General features: G+C 31.3%; 1 protein-coding gene and 1 long non-coding RNA gene across 2 annotated transcripts in view; one reads left to right on the plus strand and one right to left on the minus strand.

Moving 5' to 3' along the window:
* The window catches only part of LOC145292866 (uncharacterized), a 177,063-nt gene that overhangs the window by 126,384 nt on the left and 24,281 nt on the right, over positions 1–26,398 (plus strand). The window contains exon 2 of the long non-coding RNA XR_013869610.1: positions 22,084–22,140. This is a non-coding gene — a long non-coding RNA (uncharacterized LOC145292866). The remainder of the gene's footprint in view (positions 1–22,083; positions 22,141–26,398) is intronic.
* Positions 8,909–26,398, minus strand: part of LOC145292865 (uncharacterized) — a 773,000-nt gene continuing 755,510 nt past the window's right edge. The window contains exon 7 of the mRNA XM_080138974.1: positions 8,909–24,802. Coding sequence (XP_079995100.1) covers positions 24,533–24,802 — 270 coding nt within the window. The 3' untranslated portion in view covers positions 8,909–24,532. The remainder of the gene's footprint in view (positions 24,803–26,398) is intronic.

The following is a 26,398-nucleotide window of genomic DNA, read 5'->3' on the forward strand; positions in this document are numbered from 1 at the left end:
AAATCAACTGATTTTTTTTACTAATGAATGTATTTCCTTTATGCCGACTAATCCTCGAACAACCTTCGTGTATGCGTGTGTATATATATATATATATATATATATATATATATATATATATATATATATATAATTTTCTATTCTTTATGTAAATACAGCCATATCTTGCTAAGATGATTTGATTGAGCAGTATCAACGACCCTTGTTGGAATTCAATGCTTTTAATCTTTTGAATATTTTCAACATGGAATAAATAAATGAATAAATAAATAATTGGGAATGTGCATAAGGATATTTTTCAACCTTTATACTCAACGAATTTTTGATCTACAAACTTGAAATTTGGTATATAGGATATTTGGAAAAATTTTTAATCCGTTTTCATCCGGAAAAAAAACAGGTCTGCTAAGAGATCAAAATTTTACAAATTGGTACGTGGGGGGGGGGTAATCAAAATTCTATCTGTTTTCAATTGTTTCACATCTGCACATATGCAGTTGTGAAACATGACAGCTTCCTTATGTTAAGTATAAGTTGGTTTGAGAACACTTTTTAAAGACCATATCAAGCTGGCTTAATAGTTATAGTATTTGACTTACTGTCTTAAGGTTTTGGTTTCGATTTCGGCTTGAGTATTTTTTTTTACTTACGAAATGTGAACTGTTTCAAAAAACATAATACTCGCATGTACATGTTTCAGTTTCTTTTCTGCCTTTTTTTACTTTTTTGTTTTTTTTAAAGAATTGTATGTTACGGTTAATACCTACGGTATTTCTGTTTATGATAATTATTCTGCATTAATCAAAATATAATATTGTGTATTTTACAACCGGTCAACGCCAGGTGGCCTCTAGTAATATATATATATATATATATATATATAAATTTTTCTCACTATATTATATCGAAAGTTCAAATCCAGTAAGTTTCATAGCACCGCTTTCACTTATAGATGTTGGCAACCTTCATGTAGCCCTTCTTGTAAGTAGCTGATTCTAAAAATAATTAGGAAAACAAATGACACCAACAAAGTCGCACCATATTCATTCTTAGGAATTTATATACATCTTGAATAAAAAAACAAAATCATTTATACTTATTTTGGACCGTTTTCCTCATTTTGGCTATGTCTGCAATGTTTTGGCTTTTTTTTTTCACACTGCGGTCTTCTTCTTTTGGTATTGTTAGTAATCTTCTGGATATTTTGAAACTGAATCTTTTATTTGCATCGATTATTGTATTACCACAGTAACGAAGCAGTAGGTGGGTTGAATCGCGTTCCTACAAAGGAGGAAGTCTTATGGGAATATCAAATTCACAACCGATCGCCAGTCACGAGTATATTCCGGTCAGGGGAGACGATGAGGTCAGGTTTTTGCAGTCATTGCAGGGAGGTGTCAATGTTCTTCTACAAACAATGCTTGGAATTCTCAAATTGTTACTCATCTGGAACCGACCAGACTCAACGTTGCTTAACTTCGATGATCTTACGAGAATTAGTGCGTTAAAGTGATTATGATGGACATTGTATAAAGGTATTGCTTAAGAGATATTAAAGATTGAATTCAACCGAGAAGTTTTTAAGTTCAATATTTGAAGAAATTTCAAAAAAAATAAACCGACATGAGAAAATATCTATATCGCTGGGTCAAATAAATGGATTCAGTTTAAAAACCTTCCAACTAAACCATACGTAAGTTAGTGGACACATTCGAAAAGTCTGTCACTCAGAACATTTTTTTTCACTCTAAACAATTGGTAGGGTCTAGTGCATGATTAGTTCTATTTTCGTGATACCATCTTCGGAAGCGTTGAGGATAGGGTTTTTTTATTTTAATGTATTCGCCACAAACAAGGCATATTACCACTTGGACACAAAGGGCTACTATTTGAGATCATGTCTAACAGGGGACTGTGGGGAGTTGAGCAGCGAGATATCTATTAACATTACATTTAAACTTCTGCATCTTAGTACAGTTAAGGAAGCAGGCAACAGAAAGGAAATTCCAAAGTCCATCAGTCTGAGCAGAGAAACAGAGTAGAAGGCTTTCCGGCGTTAATAATGAAGGGGTGGAATTTTGCTGCTTGTCCGGTTCGTCGGGAATATGTTCTTCGGAGAGACATAAACCAGTTTATCAGAGCATATTCCATTACAGTACTCGCAAAACAGGCACATGGATGCAACATTGCAGTGAGGTTGGAGCTTGGCCGACAGTGTGGGACCTATTGATATTTTCTGGTGGACCCAGTCATGAGTAAGAAACTAGTGTTAAATGCACCAGCCCAGATGTGGCAACAATACATCATGCATAGGCGAATGGTTGCTTTGTAGAGACATATGATACACTTTGATTTAATTAATTTTCTAGCATGGTAAAGGGAGCCCAGCTTCTTTGTAGTAGCCCTGGCAATGTCCTCAATGTATTTGTTCCAATTCCTGTTGCCTGTGAATGTTGAGGGATTTGAACGATAAGCTTTCGGTGTTATTTGTTATGGCAATCAGTGGTGGAGAATGTTTTATCCATGAATTCCAATTACTTCAAAGTGCAATATAAACATCACTCTCCATGATGAAAATAGCTTAAAAAACAAAACAAAACAAACAATTTGAAAGTTGAACTTATTGTATAAGCTGCTTTAAAATATTTGGTGTGTTTTTTTTTTTTTGTTTGTTTTTTTTTGTCTTGTTTTTGTTTTTTAACGTCTTTCGGAGATATCTTCGGTCTTTCTGAGAATGCAGGGAAATGACAAGCATATGATTCAGTGAATTTGACTTGCGCCTTCTGACAAGTTAACTCTGACTTCCTACTATTAAGGTTGCAGGTGACCAGATTAGAATCAACCTCTGCATTTTAACCATTTTAGGCAGTACAGACTTGTCAAAGAAAAAGGCAGATTGAAAAAAGACTTTTAGTGAGTGCCAATAAATGATAAGATATCATGGAAAAAAATCCCTTCGTACTGCCATGGCCAACATGCAATCCATATCTGATGTGACAAAAGATGTAGTAATCGATGAAGAAGTTCGTACAGGCGTATTACTCATTCATTCAATGCTAGTTCATAACTCCACTCACATAAAGAAAAATCTTTATAGTGTATGTACCTGTGACGGAGAGAAAATATTGTACACCAATAATCATGTAAATTGATCAAGTAATTTTATTTTTAGCAATATAAACATTTTAAAGTGATTGATGGGAATTCGTAGGCACTACAATGATGTACAACGCTGATTTTAGACTTTATTTCTGAGGAGCTATTTTTAGTGGAGTTAACCAATGATAAATTAAAAAATTTTTCGAAGACATCTCCCCTTCCACATTTTAAGAATGGCTTTCTAAATCTTGCAAAAGTTTGAATTATTTAGTTTTATCTCCTTTGTTCTTTAAACTATTTGCAAACTGGTATCGAGAGATTGTCGTTTAGCTATAAAATTTGATTTTTGTTTTTTTTATCGAAACTAACTAATCAATTTATGTTATTTTACTGTACAGTAATTTTTTTTTTTTTTTTTTTTTTTTGCGTCACTGATACCGTACATCATAAAGATTTTTCTTGATATTTATTTTTACATATGACGGAGAATTATGGATTTGCACCAAATACTTTTAACATTACCAATTCATTTTCTAACATATCTCGTGATTTTATTTGCTTTTGGCTCCATTTTTATGTATGCAAGCTGCCTAGAGAATTTTATAGCTCTGGTAGTAGATGATGACACACATTTTTTTTTTTTTAGTCGATTTCCACTCAATGTTGTTTTTTTTTTTAGCAGAGAATTTAATTCAAAACGAGCCATTTTTCTAGAAATAGTTTAGCTCAGAAGTCATGACAGCCATAATAAAGCTAACGAAAATTGAGAATAATTTTAACTTCAAAATTAAAATCTATATTTTTCACTTTTCGTTTGAAAACTTAGCTTATATATATGATTACTTCATTTAATCACATAAATTAATATACAAAGATATAGTTTTATGCGTAAGTTTCAGTATTTACTTCAACAGTGTGCAAGACATAGGTAGAGCTAGGTAGTAAGTTATGAAAATATATATGGCAATTAAGCTACACAAAGTATTCCTCGTTTCATTCTCATGAGAATTCGAATTCTCACGAGAATGAAACGCTTAATTGCCATATATATTTTCATAACTTACTACTATATATATATATATATATATATATATATATATATATATATATATATATATATATGTTTGATCTAATGTGGTTGAAAGGATTGAGTTCAGTCTGGCATTGTATCTATTATCATACTTCTACCATACACACAAAAAATTTCAAATTAATATGCATTCAGAAAAAAAACGTTTCCATTAAAAATGTTTCATATTATTTTGATTATTCGGACTACAGTCCACATCTTCAGCGTTATTTTCACAATGTCTCGGTCCATGTAACCTCCGACCTTGTTCAGGTGTATCTTGTCAAACTCGGGAATCTGGACGAAATTCCAAACGGAATTCTTTATTCAATTCATAGGAGTAGCATGCTCTAATTCCGTCAGTCATCCCTGGGTAGGAGTCCTAATTCACAATTGTCGAACGCACTGACGATTGAACCTTCAATCTCCTTTGGATAAAGTACCTGATAAAATTCAGTTGTAAGTTACACTTCTGAAGGTTGAAGGTTGAATCCTCAGTTCAGGCGACACTAAAAATACAGTTGCAAACTACTTCATACTTTTACCCAGTTATGGTTGTCGGAATGAGAAGAACATGCTAATGGTTTTATTTTGAATTCTGTGCAGATTATCGAGTTCAACAAGACATACTTGAATACAGTTGAAGATTATATCTACTCGGTTATGGCTGATAGAACGAGAACATACGACCCTCATGGATTAAATAAAGAGTTCCATTCGAAATTCTCTGTAGTTCCAGAGTTCAACAAAAAGATTCCAATGTTTGACAAAATCATCTGAGGAAAATCGGAGATTACGTCAGCCGAAACGTTGTGAAAAATTTAAGATGAGACCAATAGTCGGAAGAATCCAAGTAATACAAATTATCCTCATCTCAAAAATTCAGAAAAAAAAAAAAAATAAACAAATTTCTATATGTTCTTCGAAAATCTGTAATCTTTTCGTAAATATAATTGTTTTTTTAATAGAAAAATACTATTTTGAGATGACGCAATTTTACTTGGAGCTACATGTTTTGTTGGTTTGAAAAAGCATGATCGATTGTCCACCTTCACGTGTCGTGTTATATCTGTTCTGTTGATCTGTCACCATAATCGTTGGGAAGAAGGTGAGGGCGCTGAAAATATTCTTAGTTCAAATAAATGATATGGAAAAACAAAGGACAGGCTCTGTTAACTTTTTCTTTTCTGTTTAATAATACTATTTCCCTTGTCTAATGATGTTTTCATCTCTATCGCTTATTATAAACAAGGTCCTGGATATGACCTTAAACTATATCCAGTGGTGAGCCCCCAGCTTGCGGGCTTCAGGGAGTGTGGAGCCAGCCTTTTATTACCATTGCTTCCAGGTCCACTCTGACCAGGAGTGGTAGTACCTGTTAGGGTCCCAACTATGGGCTAAATAGAACCGAAAATCTTTCTTCAAAATCTTTGGATTCGGCATTAAATAACCTGAAAAGGGTTGATATGCCTTAAAACAAAATCCACCAACCAACCAACCAACTTATTATAAAAAAGGAACTTTGTGTGGGGTGGGGTGAATTCGTTCCCTATGGAATCAAAAACGGCCGGACCGATTTTTATGAAATTCAACATGAAGGTACTTTATGTCTGGCAGTGTTCTTAGGTTTTATATCGGAATGTCTTTGATAATCGAAATAATCCGATGAATGAAGGAGCAGGCGCAGCCTAGCATCACAAGTACATTTGAAAAGTTTTATTACCACAACAAGCCGAAAGGCTTGACATATAAAATCAACAGTAGATTCTTTGATATAACAGGGGCGTGTTTGAAATGAATGTTTCTGTTTAAAGCACAATTGCACCATGATACTTGACTTTTGCATTTTAAACTTTAATTCAAGCCATTATATTTAAAAGAAAAAAAAAAGACTACAATGTATTTTGAACTAAGTCAAGAAACATGTGAGCTTCCTCCATGATGGATCCCTAACTAGAGTAAGTAATCGATCGATTTGATTGAAAAATAGGCAGTTGCACCAATTTTGATGAGTGTGAACATTTGTTGATCATCATTCAATCCCGTGCAACTTCGGGTCATCCTGCTAGTTTATTATAAATAAAAACAAATGAAGCACTGTTAGATATTATTACCGAGGGCGCCATTGGATAGAGCTACTGACTATTAACTGGATGGTTGTTTCTTCGACTTGGAATAGGTGTTGGTCTAGTTACAATAAAGAGCTGTTATACAGCGAAATCGTCTGTCTGTGGATGACTAATATATATATATATATATATATATATATATATATATATGTGTGTGTGTGTGTGTACGTGTGTGTGTGTAATAAAATTACAAAGATAAATATTATCTTTGAAATAGAACTTATTAAGATAATATAATACAGAGCTCAATATATTGAATAGAGCAATTAAAAAAGCAAAATTGATGAAAATAAAAATTGAATAAACTACAATATTTATTAATCCATCAAATTCAAACAAGGAATTAAAATAAAGACAAATCCTTAACCCATTGTGTGAATTTTTGATGGGTTAATAAATATTGTAATTTATTCAATTTTTATTTTCGTCATCCATTTTCCTATCTATTGACCATTTTAATTTATATTCTCTTAATTCTTTTTTTTCTTTTTTTTTTTTTTTTACATTTTCACCCCAAACAAGGCACATTGCCACTTTGTTGTAGGGGGCTATTATCAGGGACATAAGCATCAGGGGTACTGTGTAGGAAGTTGGGCAGCAATATGTCGGTTCACGTTGCACTTGAACTTCTGCATGTCAGTACAGTCGGGGAAGCAGGGACCCGGAAGGGAATTCCAAAGTCTAGCTGTTCTGGGGAAGAAACTACTGGAGTAAAAGGCTCTCTTACATCTAGGGATCTCTACTGTGATGGGGTGGGATTTAGCTGCTCGTCGGGTTTGTCGGGGGTATTTACATTGAGGGGGCACAAGTGCTTGCAGTTCGTCAGAGCATTCACCATTAAAGTACTTGTAGAACAGGCAGAGGGATGCAACATTTCGTCGATGGGACAGAGGCTGAAGTTTAGCTGACAGTTCAGGACCTATCAGATTGGCGACTCTCTTTTGAACCTTGTCTAGGAGTGAGAGACTAGTGGCAGATGCACCAGACCAAATATGACAACAATACTCCATACATGAGCGTATGGTGGCCTTATAGAGGTATAGGATACTTTCAGGCGTTAATAGCTTTCTAGCACGGTAGAGAGAACCCACCTTCTTTGCAGCCCATTTACGTGTGTTATTACAATAATGCATATTAATGACTGTATTTATAATATAATATCTCACTGTGAATAGCATGTTTTTTTTCTATATTTTGATTATTGTACATATATACCCCACGTTTAATGAAAAAAATGTTTAAATTATGTAAACGTGAAGGGGGAAATAGTTTTATTAAAAAAAAACTAAACATACAACAACAGAACATAACTGAACTCACAAAATGTAGATAAAAATAATCACTTTGTATTAAGAATATATATATATATATATATATATATATATATATATATATATATATATATATATATATATATATTCTTTTTTGACTATCGTTTTCATCTTGGATTTTCAGATGATTAACCTATGACGTTCTTCTCGGGAATCTGTATAATTTGAATGGAATCCTTTTATTTAATCCATGGGGTAGGTGGATCTTATCCCGTCAGTCATAACTGGGTAGAAATCGTAAGTAAGTTGCGTTTTTAGTATTGCCCACACTGAGGATTGAACCTTCGGCCTCCAGAAGAGTGTCTCTTAAAACTGATTATTATTTAGGACTTTTATCCATTGCACTACAGAACGAGAACTACTATCCGTTTTGATTAAATAAAGGATTCTATTTTGTTCGAAATTTAATATAGATTCTCGAGTTTGAGAGGACCCACCTGAAGAAGGTCAGAGATTCCATCAAACTGGTGCGTCTTTTCGAACTTTGGAAATCTTGTCTGCAATGGATAAAAGTGCTATGTGATAATCAGTTTTAGACGACAGTTTTCCAGAAAATTAAGGATCCAATCCCCAGTAATTGTATTTTCCGTGTTATCGCTATGAATACAATTTTCCATATATGCTCCAGGTTTCAGAGTTCAACAAGAGGCAACTGAAGAAGGTCGGAGGTTAGATCAGCCGAAGCATTGTGAGAGTGACATCCAATATGAGAACAGTAGTCCAAATAATACAGATGATACTAAGTATCGATCCTCATCTAAAAAATTCCGAAACAAAAGAAAAAAAATCATTTTACTATTTCGCTTTGAATGATAAACAACAACAAAAAAAAATTGTTCGGAATTTTTTGATAACGATTGAAAATTTGGATTATTTGACCTTGAGTTTTATTCATATAACATTTCAGCCAAGGTCAGCCTTCTTCTGGTATATCTTGTAGAACTCGGGCAATCTGCGTTGAATTTTGAAAAGAACCTGTTATTTAATCCACAGGTGTGGCTAGGTCTCATTCCATCAACCATAACCGTGTCTTAAGTAATTTACAATTGTATTCTTAATATCGTCTGCATTGAAGATTGAACCTTTAATCTCTGAATTTTACTTAATGCTTTATCCATTATGTCACTGGTCCTTCGAGTTCAACAAAATATATAGGTATGAGATCAGAAGTTGCATCGGCCGAAACGTTGTGAGAATAACACTTAAGATGACAAGAATTGTCTGAATAATTCAAATATACAAAAAAAAAAACAATTTTTAAATGTAAGAAAACTCAAGCCTTTTGAAGCCACAATTCAATTTTATTGATTGTTTTGAAATGTGTTCAAGTTTTTGTGAAGAACATCCTGCAGTTTGTTTTTGTTTTTTTTTGTATGTGTGTGTATGTATTTTTTTTTTTTTTTTTTTTTTTTACAATTATTAAAGTTTTCTTTATCTTTTTGATCACAGAAGACAATGGAATCGAAGAAGGTAACAGACAGGCACTGCTTTCTTTGTTGTCAGTCATCAAAAGCTGGATTAGGGATTTAGTCACACCCCACAAGAATGGTACAAGGCCGGTTTAGTGGTGGGGCGTCCCTCGTGCTGTTGTTATCTGCTAAGGACAGGAACAAAAAAAAAATTGCTTCCTCAGCTCTTTCCCCTTGTTTGGTGGGGATCTTTATGTCATTGTCCTTGAGTTTTTTTTATTATTATTATTTTTTTTTGTTGATTCTTGTTTATTATCTCTCCTTTGGTACAGTGGAGTTGGTATTGTCCAGGAGGGAGACCTTCTGGAGCTGGCAGGGCTCATTATGACCAACTATTCCTCAATATGAATGCCAAGGGCGCCCATATATAACTGTAGCAGGCAGATTAAAGCTGGTGTAATCTATGGATTTTCAAACTGGTTCAAGGCCATTTTATATATATATATATATATATAATGCAGGACAAACAAATATGAGTTATGGTTTTAAAAAAAATGAAAATAAATAAAAAATAGTGTATTTGTCAAATAAGGAACTCCAAGAAACTTGACCAAAAAAATTGCTTATTCGAATGTCAACAGGAGTGAAAAAAAAAAAAACAGGAAAAAAAAACAGGAAAAAAAAAGGAAAACATATAGATATTTATCAAATCGGGCACAAGGCCATTTAATACAGAGAGACGGATGTGTGTGTAAAATATACTTTGGGAATACAAGAAGCCTTCATTTTTATAATATTCAAACAAATATTTTTATACAGTTATTTTCTTTCTATATTGCAATAGAATTTTTTAAAATCTTTTATAGGTGTGAACATCACACAAATATTTGAATGGTTGTTAATTTATGCTGGTGACAGTCTCAACACTAAGCGTTGGCGGTATTTACAAAGTTACTTTTTTGTGAACAAACCAAGCAAAGGTAATGCATCTGCTTCGTGACACATGTTACAAGTGAAGGAGAATAGGGTGATTGTTCCATTTAACATGGGACCTTAACCCTAACCCGTGGCTAAATTAGGCAACACCCTCCCCTCTCTACCCTGCATGAGATAATCATTTGCTGTTGCAAATAATTTTCAGAAAGACATTCCGAAAGCCAAACGTTTTCAAAGTTTAATTTTCAAAAAGTAAAGAATACAAACAAATATAATCAAACTTGTATTCGTAAAAATAAGTGAAACCTGTTATTATTAAAAAAAAAAAATATGATTCCATGGGAGAAATCTGACCAAAGTACAATTCAAGTGGAATTTAACTTGAACTATTAGATTAAAAAAAATTATATTTCAGTCAAGTAAAAAAGATTTTTTTAATGTAATAAGCTATGTTGATAAAGTCACTATTAAACATTTGTACATTTTAATAATATTCCTATCCAGAATAAGTATATTTTAAAAGATAATCAAATAAAATACATTTTTTTCTTTTTATAAAATACATTAAGCAAGAATAAAAAGAGAACTGGCTAGTTAGAATCAAATATGGATTTGCAAAATTTAAAGCTATTGGTGACGAACTTTGAAAAATAGGTTACTTACCACAGCCTTGCAGATATTCCATAGCATGCATCCATACCTCGGATGGAGCTTTGTTTACTCCCATCCGTGACAGGAAGATGTGACACAAGGTCAGAAAGTAAGATATGAAACCAGCGTCTAGGAGGAAGGGAAATTTGGCTGAACAAAACTTTCCTGGGCAGTCCCATTGGCATTCCTCAGTAGGCAATTAGCAACAAACTAACCCTTTCTAAAGGAGCAAGAAAGTAAAGCCTAGGAACATGAACCTCCTAGAACTGCACTGAACCATACCTCACACCGACAACCCTTCTTAAAAATGGTAAAGATTCAGATGGTCTGATTGTGGTATGAAATTTGGAGTCAGAAAAACATTGTTTTTTAAGTCACCAAACCAACTTCTATTTTACATGCGCTCTACACTGGGGGAGCAATAAATATAATGTTTTAATTATTGTATATAATCAATACATAATCATTTTCAGACTCCCTACGTATAAAGTGGGGTTAGGGTTTTCTTTTTTACTTTCTTTACTTTTAAGATTCCTGTCTATTCTACCACTTTTAAATATCAGTCACTTGCCCCTCGAAAACGTAATATCAAACTCAATATTTTCATAAGTTTATTTTAATGTAATTAACATTCTATTTAGATAGCGTTGACTTTACTTTTATTGTGATGTAATTTGAGTTTTACAAAAATGAAACTTGCTTTTATTTGAAAATAGCTGAAAGTTGCACCAATTTCTATTTCAAGTGAAATTATGCTGCTAGATTAGCCCTTATGACCAAGTTGATCTAATTCGTTCAGTCGTAAATAAATGAATGTAACGGCATAAATAAAGTGGGGAATTGATTCAAATACGCTTTGTAGGTATTAGTTGATTATCTGGGTAGATGCCAGATACTTCCAGATTGCAACTATCCATTACTTACATTGGGTATGCCGCCAGCTAAAATTAACAAATATTTTTTTGATCATCTACATCATAATTCAGATCGTATAGGGGTAAAAATATAAATGGCAGAACTTAAAATTGGCAAATACAATTTCCCTCAGCACAGGTTGTTTGTGCATTCAGCATGCAAGCTTAAACATATCTATTGTGCATATTTGCTTGCAAAATTTTTAAGTTCGACACTTATACAGATTAGTTACCCACCAAAAACTCCTTTTCATCTCCAGTCGTTATTTTTCTAATTTCAAATTGGAAAGAAGAGAATCAAATATTGTGCTGAATGGATTTTCTAAATTTACATACAATCGCATATGGGATTAGTGAATAAGCATGGAAACAGACTAGTAAAAATAGTAACACATAAACATGTTTCGAATGCCAATATATCTGTCTTAAAATCAGACCTTATTCATGATAGAAATGTCAATTTCTCAGAAGTCCATCTTTTTCAAGTCACTTCTACGACAAATAAATTTGTCTCAAAGACCAAAATATTGATCCTCGAAACATGCTTGTGTTATTATCTACGCTAATAGCTTCTTCTTCAGACTGCTAGACTTTGGAATTCTCTTCCTGTTTCTTGCTTCCCTGACTGTACTGATATACAAAAGTTTAAATGTAATATAAATGGACATCTCGCTGCTCAACTCTCTTCAGTTCACTGTTAGGCCAATCCCAAATAGTTTTTATGTTCCAAATGGCAGCGTGCCGGGTTGGGGTGAAAATAAGTAAAACTACTGTTACTATCACAATGTTTCGGCCGACGCAACCTCCAACCTTCTTTAGCTGCACTTCTCAAACTTGAGAATCTTGTCTGCAATGGATAAAAGTGCTGAGTAATAAGTTCTCAGTAAAACATTCGCAACAAACACTTTGCTACCTACCACCATTGTCAATAACCACCCTTATTCTATCTGTACCTAAAGCTAAACAAAAATTCCATAAGCAAAGTTTCTTTCCTTGAACTGCTCATTGTGGAACATAATACCAAAGGGATGCTTCCCAATTGACTATAACATGGTCATTTTCGAGTCCAACGTACACAAGTTCTTGTGTTGTCCACTTAAATATTCAATTTCTGCCCAACTTCGACCGTTACAGATCATTAGTGTTGTCTCACTAGCCACCTGACACTCTTTAATCCTTATTTTCGAGTGATTTCAAGAATATATATATATATATATATATATATATATATATATATATATATATATAATATGGAAAATATATACATGAATGCAGTTAGGTTTCAATCATCCATCTCATCAGACGGTTAACATTCACCAATTTCATTTATTGTTTAGTACAAAACTATATTAATATGTTGAGAATTATTACAATAAATGTTTGAAAAATTTTCAAACTATTTTAACATTATTTTGGATATATATATATATATATATATATATATATATATATATATATATATATCGTGTGTGTGTGTAATTTATACAAACATTATTGGCTGCATATGTGCATACGTGTTTCTGCTGCGACTCTTTTCCGAGAAACACTATCATCAGCTTTAAGAAGATGAGGACTAATTCTATTTCTCTGAAGAGTCGCAGCAGAAACATGTATGCACATATGTAGCCAATAATGTTTGTATAAATAAATCTACTATAATCACACTATTTGTTCATTAAACACGTTTTGATAAACACAAGAGTCTCAGTAAATTCACATTTAGAAAACTACAATGATACAACTAATATATATATATAGAGAGAGAGGGATAGGGAGGGATGTACAACTTGTGGTTTTGCGGCTCTTTTCATTCCAACTAAAGATATGCAGCGATCTCTTTTTCCTTCATTCCAGTTAGGAATTAAATATAAAACCTAAACTGTCAGTTTTTTTAAATCTCTATCCTGCCAGCCATGTATAAATTAGTAAACAATATTTTCCAACCTCTGTTAACAGCTAGTCTACAAGGTTAATGCTGATTTTTAACGTGTGTGTTTACTTAGTATATATATTTTTTAATATCAATAAAACGTTCTCACTTTCACTTGCAAATCAATACCAACACCAAACACGTCGCAATTTAAGTGAATCCATATAGCTTGCATATAACCCTAGCAGACCTGCTGCTACTGACAGAAGGAAGGGTCTAAGCAGGTCACCAGCGTCATAACTAGTTGCTTTGGGTAGGTGAAGCTTATCAGCCTTAGAAAGCAGCCCATCCAGAGGCAAGTAAACCTCGATTGTCTTTTGGAATACCCACCTATGGGAAAGACTTTGTGGAGCCTTTAAGACAGTTTGGCATTACCTGCAACTTAATTCTATCAGTTCTTGTGATGGTGTTGATGCCTCACTATAATAGCTTTGCTGCCTCTTTCGATCCATCAACGATGTGGAGAAGGGGATGTGTTACGTAGGTAACAGCCTGTTTCCCATACACCTCCTGTTGCTACTTATCTAGTCCATTTCATAAAAATATATTGGCTATGAGCGCAACCTTATGGGTCTCTTTAAACTGAAGAGCATCTATTACAGTAAAATCGTATTCCTGTCTGTCTGTTCACAATCTGACTAATACATACAGAAGCTAACACTGTTTCACAAATTAATTTTCATACTGAAAACGAACTTTTATACATTTTTATTCCAGCATGATTTCTATATATCTAATTTATTCAAAGGAAATCTATATTAGCAAAGTTACTTAATTTACATATTGCATTTCAAAACTCTGTTTTAGTAATTAGCTTTGTTATTAATGATTATTGGTAAAAGAATTGTTTTGTTCAGGGGTATTATTTAAAGTTGATCGATTTAATTTATATTTAATTTAATTTATATTTAATCATTATTAACCAACATCAGTCGCGTTTAGAAATATCATTAAGCTTTATTGTTATAAATAAAGCTATGATAGTATTAAGCTATCACGGTTCTATCCTTGTTTGATGTTAATAGATGAAGATGAATATGTTTTATGTTTCTGCAAATCCAGCATGTGGTCCACTTTCAGGAAAATCGTAACAGGATTAATAGTTAGGATATTCAGAGCATATTAAATAGTATATAACTAAATCTTCCACCTGGTAATGTTTTGATCTGACGATGCCGGTTATATGCAGTTAAAGAACAAGTTGTTTTTTGTTAATTAGCTTCAACTTTAATTTGATTTAATAACATAACATCACTTTCTTTTTTTTGTGGCTACCTGAAGAATCTGATCGAAACCCGTTCTGACTATCCAGTAAACTAAGAAAAATATAACGTGAATAAATTAAAACACTGGAATTCCAAATATTAAGTCCTTATAACATTATATGCAACTAGTATAAAGACGCGCGTAATCATGTTAACGGTTTGTTAAAATCACATTTTTTAATAGTATGTATATATTTATATATCTTTGTTGGAAATATCTGCAAAATTATTTGTAATATTATGTTTATTTTTTTCCATCGCTGACGAATAATCGCGTGTTTGACATTTCTAATTTATATAACTTGTTTTTAAAGTTGATTTATTTAAATTATAAAAATATTATTTAAAAATAATTTATTTTTAATTATAATTAACCGATATCAGTTCCGTTTGAAAACGGAAATCAGCTTTATTTATTTAAGTAATGAGTTATTATACTTTAAGTTGCGAGAGTTATGTTCCTGTTTGATTTTCATAGACGAAGATGGATGTGTTTCATGTTTCAATAAATACGGTATGTGGTCAACTTAAGGAAAATCGTAATAGGATTAATAGTTAGGATATTCGGTGCATATCAAATAGTCTGTGAGTAAATCCTCCGCCTGGCAATGTGTTTCAACCTGACGACGCCGGTTATATGCAGTTATAGAATAAGAAGGAAAAAATTTGAATTAGCTTCAACATTAATTTGATTTAAAAACACGAGATGACTTTTTTTTTATTGGTAGTAACCTGAGAGATCTTATCTAAACCCGTTCTGGACTATCCAGTAAGCTTAGAAAAATAAAGAATAAATTCAAACACTGGAATCCGAAATATTAAGTCGTTATACAAAATGCAACTGAAAGAATTTATAATGCAGAAAAAAATATGTTCTATTAGTTATGTCATGCGATTTATTTTTTATCCATATGTATTTAAGAAAATGCAAACATAAAACTAAAACATTCTTTAATTCTATACAAAAAATAAGTAAAAAGAAAATTGAAAACTTTTTCACTTTCTAAATTTTTTGTTTGTGTTGACATCTTGATCGATCTACGCTTCCCCAAGACAAAATATAAAAAGAAACATATTGGCTCCTATTAATCACAGATAGACATGATACAAAAGAAAATTAATATAATACTTTGAGGGGGGGGGGGAATGCACAAATGTTTGAAAATTTCTGCGTGTATGAGTGACATTGGATTTGAAAAAAAATGTTCTCGGCATTTGGTGAAAATGTAACTTTTCTTTAATTATATATATATATATTTTTTTTATTTTATTTTTTTTTTTTACTTTTTTTTAGAAAAAATATGGTTTTAGTTCTATCATGTCCATCTGCAAATTTCAGAAGCAATTACATTTTGTCCTGAAGCAGTTAAGGATGAGTGAAATGCTGCCAACAGAAAATAAAACCTAACTTCCCGAGAAAATTTCAAATTTCTTTTTATTCAATTTTTAAATGATGACTTATGCGTAAATTTATAACATTTTTGCAAACTAAATTGAAATCCAGTTACAGGCACTGTTTTATTTTTAGGAAAAATAAAATATAGCTATCTAAGAAATGTATATTCGCTTCTGCCATTCCTTATTTAGAAGGGAGGAGATTTCTTATACGGTTTGCTTTACGGGGAAAAAATATTGCGTTGTTTCTTTTTTGAGGGTTGAAATGTTTTCAATGTTTCATACTTAGAGATAGAAAAATATTAAACCACTTTATTTTTTCCAAAAAACGCTGTTAAGCTTTTTTTTTTCTTTTTTTCAAGAAACGCTGTCAAGCTGTTTCCTTTTTTAAGAAAAAGCTGCTCTCAAAGCATCTTATTTTTGAGAAACTACAAAATTATTTCACAGAACAGCAAAATATTTCCAATTTCCTTTAACTGTTACGTTTTCAAGGAATATAGAAAGCTCTAAAACTGTCTGCAATTAAAAATGTGTTAAAACCCAAACGCATTAAAAGGTTTTTAAATGTTGAATATTAAGACATGTGAAATAATTCTTTAATCTCTTTAGCAGACATTATGGCATTACAAAGATAACTAATATATATATATATATATATATATATATATATATATATATATATATATATATATATATATATATATATACTTAGTTGTATTTTAAGGAAAAATAATTCCAGCAGTATGGTCTATCATAAGGAAAATAAATCAAAATAAGAGCTTAATGTTTATATTTTTATTTTCTGAAGTTTAGATAAGCCATCGGTACCGTCGGTTTCAAACCTGATAATAAAGAACCGTTTTAGAGAGCTTGATATTGGGACCTAAAACGGTTCCCTATTATCAGGTTTGAAACCCACGGTACAGATTGGCTTATGTAAATTTCTGAAAATAAAAAAATATATGCATATTTCAGGTGTAGTTCTGTTCATTCAGATTGGATAAACACTCTTGTAAATCTTACTTTGTTTAGATAATAGTGCTCCAGAATAAATAGAGCTGTATATTTATTTATATTTTTATTCATGCAAAATCTTCTGACTACATATGTGAATAGACGTTTCGGCTAAAACCTAAGATTGCCATCTCCAAGATTTAGTTTTAAAAAAAGAAAACAAGACATTGGCCTTCTAAAGCCTTAGCTGAAACACATATGCACCTATGTAGCTAGAAGTGTTTGTATACAAGAAACTTAATATCAAATAAATGCGAGAGAAGCTTAGTCCAATGCAGGGTTGAATAGAAAAGGATAGAGAGAGCAGTGGAGGGTGTGGAGATTATATTGCCAACCTTTCAAATTACAAGGGCCTGCCTTAAAAATTGGTATTCAATATCATGACTCTTTCAGCCGGGCTCGAACCTAGACTTTTGATGCCAGTGGGAAATAAGCATTTATCTCAACCACAAGGCAATCCGAGGGAACATGCTGTGTCATTCACATTATTGCGTCCTTTTTATTTGAAAAAAAGAATAAACTCATGTTTTGAAAAAAAAAATGAAAAAAAAAAGTCCTCGTGATTTTTCATTCAGAAAGATTTCAAAAACTTATACCCAAAATTTTGTGATCCACAATTTTCTTTGTTGGAGTTTGGGGTGCGAATATTCTTTTATTTTTGTTATTCATCGAACAAAAAAATTTATTTATAATTTATTTATTTTTTTTTTTTTTTAAGATTTTTTTTATAGTTTTTCTTTCTTTTCACAATGAATAAAAATAAAATAAAGGGACATTTTTTTTTTGCTCTTTAAAAACGTTCATAACTAATTTTTTTTATTTTTTTTAAATATTTTTACAATGAGAACTTCTGAGCAGCCAATCAAAAAACGTTCAGGATGATTACCATAATTTAATAATTTCCATTCAAATAAATACTTTACAGGCACTAAGTTGATGGTGATTAACAGAAATTCATATATATATATATATATATACATATATACACGTGTGTGCGTGTATATATATATATGTATATATATGCATATGTACACATACATACATAGACACTCACTCTTATTATATGCATTTTTAATACGTATACACATTTGCACATATATGCTTATATAAGTGTGTGTGTGTGCAATTGCAATGTCCATAGTAAATGCTGGTAAAAATACAGAATAGTTAACACTCGATATTTGTAAACCCCAGAAAAAAAAACATTATTTATGTCAAACGCATTAGAATAAAATTCCCAACCTAACCAGCCAGGTTTTGACGGTTATAAACTTATTTCACACTTTTTCATCAAGTCTTGATTTTCGACAATCGAATTTTAATGGTGACCAACAAATGTAGGTATGTTGTTGTCACCATTAAAAGTTGGTTGACAAGAAGACGAACTTCATGGATGCAAAAGGTTTGAAATAAAAATCTTATTAAATGTTAAACTATCTGGTTAGGTAGAGAATTTAATTCTTATGAGTTTGATATAAATTATGTGATTGGATTAAGGGGGATTATGAGTTATTGGGTGTTAACTATTCTGTATGTTTACGCAAATGCTTTGTACATGTAATATATGCCTCATTTACACATAAGCACACACTGGTTTTAGGCTTCAATTTTTCAGACTATTGTCACAGGCTTTTTTCAAAAATGTCGACCAATCTTGGAAAAAATTTTATTTTACAAATATTTAAAAAAAAAAAAGATACGAAATAAGCAATTAATGTTTTAAAAAAAAAACAACAAAAAAATTTTGATTAAAATTTTTTTTTTCCTTCATCCAACCTCCCACAATAATGACGCTTTATCTGAAATGAAATGTCTATGTTGTTTGTCTAAAAGTATTTTGAAATGTTTTTTTTTTCTTTTCATCATTAAAACTTGGATAAATTAGGTTTATATAGATTATTCAGACCACTATTTTTTATCTTGGATGTTAGGACGTTATTCGCACAATTTTTTGGCCGATGATCTTTGACCATCTTCAGATATCTTGTAAAACTCAAAAATCAATATGAGATTTCGAACTGAACCTATTATTTAATTAACGAACGTACATGTTTCAGTGGATATAGATGTGGAGTAAGAATCATTTCGAAATGAGTCTTCTGGTGGTTGGAGATTCAATCCTCACCAGACGATACCACGAATTAAATAAATTTATAATACTTCTACTCTGTCACGGTTGATGAGACAAGAATAGTCTATTCTCATGGATTTAAAAAAAAACAAACACAAAAAATAAAAAAACAATAAGTTCCATGTAGTTTCTTGAGATCTAAAAGGAGCACTGAAAGAAGGTTGGAGATTACATCGGCCGAAACATTATGATAATAACATCAACGATGCAAATAGTAGTAAGAATAACTCAAACGATGTTGTCAATCCTCATCTCCAAAATTCTAAAATAAACCGAGATAATTTATTTAGAAATATGAGAGGAAATTTGATTGAGAGAATAGAAATTATTTCTGCACTGAATTAAAAAAATTGCTTCTTTTTTTGTTGTTATTTTATTGGCAATGTCAACCATGGTGTAAAGGAAATGCTCATAATTGTTTCCATCTATGTCTAGATGCTTTGCTGCTGCTAGCGTTGTTTCTCCATAAATCTTTAATTTGTTTAAAAGTTAGCAAATTATCGGTTTCCTTCTTAGCGTTATATGTGTAGACATTTTGCATTTCTCTTTCAATTAAAAAAAAAACTGTTTCATTTGTTCTGTTAGTTTTCTTGGCACAGCAAGAATACATTCAATAATAAACATTCATCTAAGAAATCAAAATTAAAGCAAATAAAAATAAACCAAAACAATATCTTTTCGTAAGCCTTCACAAAACAAAATATCATATATCAGAACATTTCTTGTCTTTTTCATTCAAAAATGTTTCTACATTTTTTCATCATAAAATCCAATGGGCAGCCATTGTTCTTGTCGTTTGTCAAGTAAAACTGGAGTGGATTGTTCTTTTTTTAAAAAAAAATAGCAAGTGTATTAAAAAAAAAATGGCAGGTGTATTTTAAAAAAAAAAAAACGTTGAGGATGTATTTTATAAAAAAATCTTTCTCAAATATTTCTCTAGATTTCAACTCACGAAATCTGAAAAGATTAAATTTATAAACATCTTTAAAATTTAAATCAAATCAAATCTCTGCTATTTTTCGTATTAAGAAAATGAATCCAATTTCAAAGCTGTCATTCATTAATTTTGTTAAGCCCAGGGCTACATACGTGAAATTGGGTTTACAGCTGGTGAATCCAATCTAGAAACAGTCACCAATAACAGTTTGGTAGCTAATAAGATTATTTACTAAACTTAATATTATCCAAAAAGAAATAGTCCCAAGTAGGAAAGAAACCAATCACAAACATACTAACATCTCTAGATTTGAGATTTGATTGCTAACTCTTATTCCGAAGCAGAATATTTCGAGATTGTCATTAACTAGTAGTTCTTCTTAATAGGAAGAGATAGTTCAAAAAGAATCCTTGTAAATTTTGTTATCTTTCTGCTGTTCACCAATCTATTTGCATAATATCTGTGTATGCTTATATTTCAATGAAAACAGAATGTGTACCTGTAGAGAAACTAATAAAAACAAAAAAAAAAAATTGTTAAACCAATTTTTTGTTAATCAGAATAATTTTAATACATTTTGTTAAGCATCAGAAAATTTAATAGTTTATATTTATACAATATTGAAGTTTTTAGCTGCTAAATTTGATTGTACATGATCTGCAATTTATTTATGTGTGGAAAATTAGTTTATGCAAATGCGAATAAAAACGGCAACATGCTAATAGTAATAAAGATACCCATTAAAGTGGGACCAAGATATTTCATTAGATAGGTTTCACCATATCTGTTTGGTAAAATGAGTTTTATTTCACAGAACTCAACATTTTATTCAGTGAAATAAAGCTTGTTTTAACAAACGAATATAGTCGAACCAATTGACTGAAATGTCTTTGTCCGGCTCTAATAATGTTTGTGTCTTTATTTTTACTAGCATGTTGACTTGCTTTTCCACATTTCCATAAACTAATTTTCTGTTTTGTTGGAAATTATATTTCATATTTAATCCCTTGTGTGCAATATATTCATTATAGCAAACGAACAAAGTTATTTTAAGGAAAAACTGAGCAGAGTACTTAATTACTGAAGTAATAGTTCAATATATTTACAGACAAATGTTTTAGGAATAAACCAGAGGATTCATAATCATACTGCTTCCAGATTAACCATAAAAGAAGTTTTCAACTTGCAAATGCTCCCATTCCTGGAAATTTGGAAGCAGTCTGCTGATAAAATCTTGGATCCATTTCTAAAACTCTTCTTTGTACTTATATATACATATATATTAAGATATACTGAACAGAAAACTTTCTTTTAAACATATTTTGCTAAAAATAATGAACAAGGATTGCTTTGAGTGCCAGTCTAGGATTGACGCTTTCTTGAGATGCACGTCCTACAGGAACTGGATAACAGTTGTCACTTTCCAAGCACTAATTATTTTTAACCATATATAAGGTTAGTGAAAGAGAACCCTAGCAAAGTGCTCTATTAAGAAATTTAAAAAAAAAGCATAATATTTATATATGCATTAAAGAAGGTTAGAATAATATCCAAACATACCAGATCCAAACAAAGAGGAGCTAAAGTTGTTCCCTTGTGATGGACTCTCTTTAACCTGCTTATATTTGTCTGCCTAGAAAAAAAATCCATAAACAGAGGCTGAAGAGAATCTAGCAATCTAGCATAGGAGACAAATTATAGGTCTCCTTCATTTGGATTTGAAACCGACAGTATCAATATTGTTCTGATCTTCAGTAATACATATGTAGGTCTTTACAAATTAATATGTCCTTCATTAGATCTCTGCTAGTATCAAACCAACGAAAAATCACTAATATATATATATATATATATCTTTTTTTTATTTTTGTAGAAAATGAAGTTCAGCAACAAGGTTATGCGTTTACATGTGTTAATGGATGGAGATTAGGTAAGCATAATATATATATATATATATATATATATATATATATATACATTAAAGTTATAGATTTAAAACATTTAAATCTAGTTTCAGAAAGAATAATTTGTACATGTCCTTTTGCCATACATGTTTTTGGGAATAATTTCTATTCAAGTTTAAAGTTAAATATTCTTAATAAATGTGTGTGTGTATATATGTAATATATATTATATATATATATATATATATATATATATATATATATATATATATATATATGAAAGAGTGCAGGAATTGAGTTGATAAACTGTTGGAGTGGCACCCCTACAAATTCTGATAATAGACTATTCCTGATGTCACTTCCAGTAATCAGTTCTTGCTATCGAGCAATCTGAACCACTCAACCAATATACGTTTCTGTATTTTCTGTTAATATATATTTCATTTCACTGTTTCTAAGCCTTCGCGTTTTTCTTTCAACATTCAAACTTCAAAATAAACTAAAAAAAACAAATTAATTAAAATATTGACACAAAAACATGCTTAAAGAGTTCATAGGTTCTGATATTTGGATTTGAATGGTCAAATTTTCATGACAAAGATTTAACTATTAAAATGAAAACACTGCAGCTCATAAACTCTTGAATCATGTTTCTGTCTCAACCTTTTTGAATAGGTTTGTTTCCATACTTATCAGCTCATTCTCTGGACTAATCATTTCATTATTGTCAAAAAATCTATTTTCCTTTAAACCAACTCTATCATTAATTTATGTAATTATTTGTAGCGGGACATGAATATAATTGCTTAAATAAATAAAAAAAATAAAAAATCTAGATTCATTTACATCTGAGCAAAATTAAAAGTTTGGGTGGCTGCCTGAGTGTGAGTGGAGAGCAGGGGAGATAACTATATTTTTTGCTCTGTATAAGCAGTCAGTATACAGTGTCAATTATTGAATTACACCAGAAGCTAGGTAGGGAGAATGAGAAAGAGACTGTAAAGGATCATTAATATATATATATATATATATATATATATATATATATATATATATATATATATATATATATATATATTCCAGTGTTCTGTAGTTTAAAATTATTCCTCAGAGAAAAAAAAGAAAAAATATTTTACATTTTTTTGAAACCTGAAAAATAATTCCAATTTTTATTTAAATTTTTTTTAGGGCTTTTTTGTTTTTTTTTAATATATACGACTGATTAATTTTTGTGTCAAAATCTCCCTTGAAAAATCCATGTGTGTGGATTTTGTCTATTTTGTGAGTATATCCATTGTGTTTTAGTTTCCAGTTCCACACATACATATGAGGCATATGTATACATATATGCACATATACATATATTCATATATTTAAATTTTTTTATGATAAAAAAGTAGAGACAGATGAAATTGACGGTAATGTATTTTTTTTTTCTTTTTATAGAATTTCTCTTTCATCTTTTTCTAAAAGCATTTCAACCAATCGACTGATTGGTTTTGTAAATATTACAAAGACCTTTGCCAGAACAAGGGACCTTTTTTCTCACCCTCTCAAAAAATGCCCATACACTCAGCTCTCTATTTTATAATACTTTTAGTTGAACTAAAATGGCTGGACACCATTTAATATTTTTTCTTTTCTTTTTTTTTATAAATACTCTTATAAACATTTTTATTTTTGTAAGTTTTTATGATTTGATATTTTATAAGCATTTCTGGTATTGTTACTAAATTTTATTTTTAAAAGATTCTTTCTTTTTATATAACAGAAGCCACACACACACATGTATGTATATAATATCTAAGTTTGAAGACACTGTCAACGCATGATGACCGACAGCATATCCCCAAATTTAGATTTATGTACGCTCTCTCAACAATATTGAGCACTCTCCCTTATAAATATAGCAACTAAAACAATTATATTTAGTAACATTTCATATATATATATATATATATATATATATATATATATATATATATGTGTGTGTGTAGTTTGAATGCAAAGCGCAATAAATACCATATTGAAAATTGTTAAATTATTGAAAAATGTTGCCTTATATCACTTTAATCGACTTAAAATCATTTTGTTGAATGTGATATTTTTGTCTAATATTGTTGCTTTTAATTAAAATAAACTTTTACTGTTGAACTTTACATTTAGAATATTCGTCTTTGTAAAATTTAATGTCTCAATTTGCAAGAAATTTGTTTTATTGCATTTTTGCATTCAGACTCATATATATATATATTATGTGTGTGTGCACTTGTGTTCATATAAATCCCATGATGGCTTTGTTCTTCAAAAAAAATCTTTCGCTTGATTTCAAAAAATGGTCGGAGTCGAATTCAACCTCCATATTATAATAATAATAATAATAATATTTCTTTTCTTTATCATGAGTGTCTTTTGTGTTTAGATTAAGTGTAGTCCGATGGAGATGACCAGGAGGAGGACAATACCACATAAAGATGGGCTGTTGGCATTTCCAATGTAATAATTATCATGTACAATCTCCAACTGAACTATAGTTGTGGTTGTCTTGGAGCTCGGATGAGACTTGCGGATTGGATGTTTTACACACAACTGTTCTGATGGTGGCCGCAGCCAGATGTGAATCCCATTCACTTGGAATTCTGGATTCAGCATACAAGGTGGCACATTGTTCTTATCAAGTCCAGTGAACTGAAAAAGTGGTGAAAAAAAAAATGGGTGAACATTAACTTTTATTGAAAGAAAAATATAAGAATTCAGAATTTAAAGACAAATTACACTTAGGTATATTGGCTGCCATATGTGTGAGATAAGTTAAATGGTTTTCGTGTCATGGGGTTGTCGGTGATCAGAGGAGGGCCGAGTGCTCTTTGATTTGCATATTTGCATTGATTATTAGTTATTTAAGATGATTTTTCTCGCTTCTGGGAAGAGATAGAATGTTCTGGTTTTGTGAGGATTCTGCTGATTGTTATGAAAAAGTTCCAAATCTTTTGGTACTTGACTTGCAACTCCGGATTCAGCATACAAGTTGACAAATTGTGATTAAGTCATTTGGTAAATTTGGAGTTGGAATCACGATTTATTTTATATTGCAACTCTAATCTATTAAATATCCCTTGGCACCAACGAATGGGTTTGGAATTCAAAGACAAAAAAATATGGAATTCAGGCATACAAAGTAAGGATATCATTTCACCTATAAAAGGGTTTGAGGGTATCAATATAATGAACCTATCCTGGGACGGGTACTTCAGCTAGTAGTAACATACACTTAAACTGTGTGCAATGGTAACCCTTAAAGTTTACCACTCATGGAATTCTTAATAAAGTTACCAATCCTTTCTGCAATCCAACCATATTTGGTATAATTAAAATTCAGTCGATGCTTGGTTGGTGATTGTGCAACCCTTGCTTTCATACAAACTTCTAATCAAGCAGAAGACGTATCCTATAATTCATAAGGATAAGTTCATTAGTTTAGTAGTTTATCCCACAGATATATATTTCTGACGCTCACATACACCAATCCAGTTAAAATGTTATTACGTAATATAATTCCAAGTGTATAGCAAATCTTTTGTCTACAGAATTTGTTTAGATTTTGCATATTTAAAAAGTTTTTTGTTGGATTGGTTGGTTGTTTTTGTTTTACGGCATATCAACCCTTTTCGGGTTATTTAATGCCGAATCCAAAGATTTTGAAGAAAAAATTCTTAATAGAATGTATTTGTTGTTTTCAAGTCGGTTTCTATTTAACCCATAGTTGGAACCCTAACAGGTACTACCACTCCGGGTCAGAGTGGATCTGGGAGCAATGGTAATTAAAGGGTGGCTCCACACTCCCCAAAGCCCACAAGCTAGGGCCTCACCACTGGATATAGTTTAAGGTCATATCCAGGACCCCCATTGAAGGACTTTTACCCTCTGCAGGGGGGCAGTCGGTGTATTCTAATGCCCTGCCGACAGGGCCAGAAGCTGTTGGAGGAGAGGGAAGTTTGGGAGCACATCCTCGAAAGAGTAAAACCAAACTGAAAAACAATTAAGATATTTGTTTATTTTATAAATGTATGTAGAATGGCATTTTGTTCCACACAATCTTAAATATTAAATCGACCAAATGTTTTACATATGGTTGTAGATGTTCACAAAAGCTTTCAATAACTCGAAGGATCATTTCGGGTGGAATACCAGCAATTTCAGAACAAATAGATCGTTTTAATTCTTCAAAACATCGAGGGCAGTACCTAAATACTTCTAACTTAAAATATCCCCACAAGAAAAAAT

The sequence above is a fragment of the Euprymna scolopes genome, chromosome 14, assembly GCF_053919585.1.
Source record: "Euprymna scolopes isolate OS-2025 chromosome 14, ASM5391958v1, whole genome shotgun sequence".
In the NCBI taxonomy this organism is placed as follows: Eukaryota; Metazoa; Mollusca; class Cephalopoda; order Sepiida; family Sepiolidae; genus Euprymna; species Euprymna scolopes.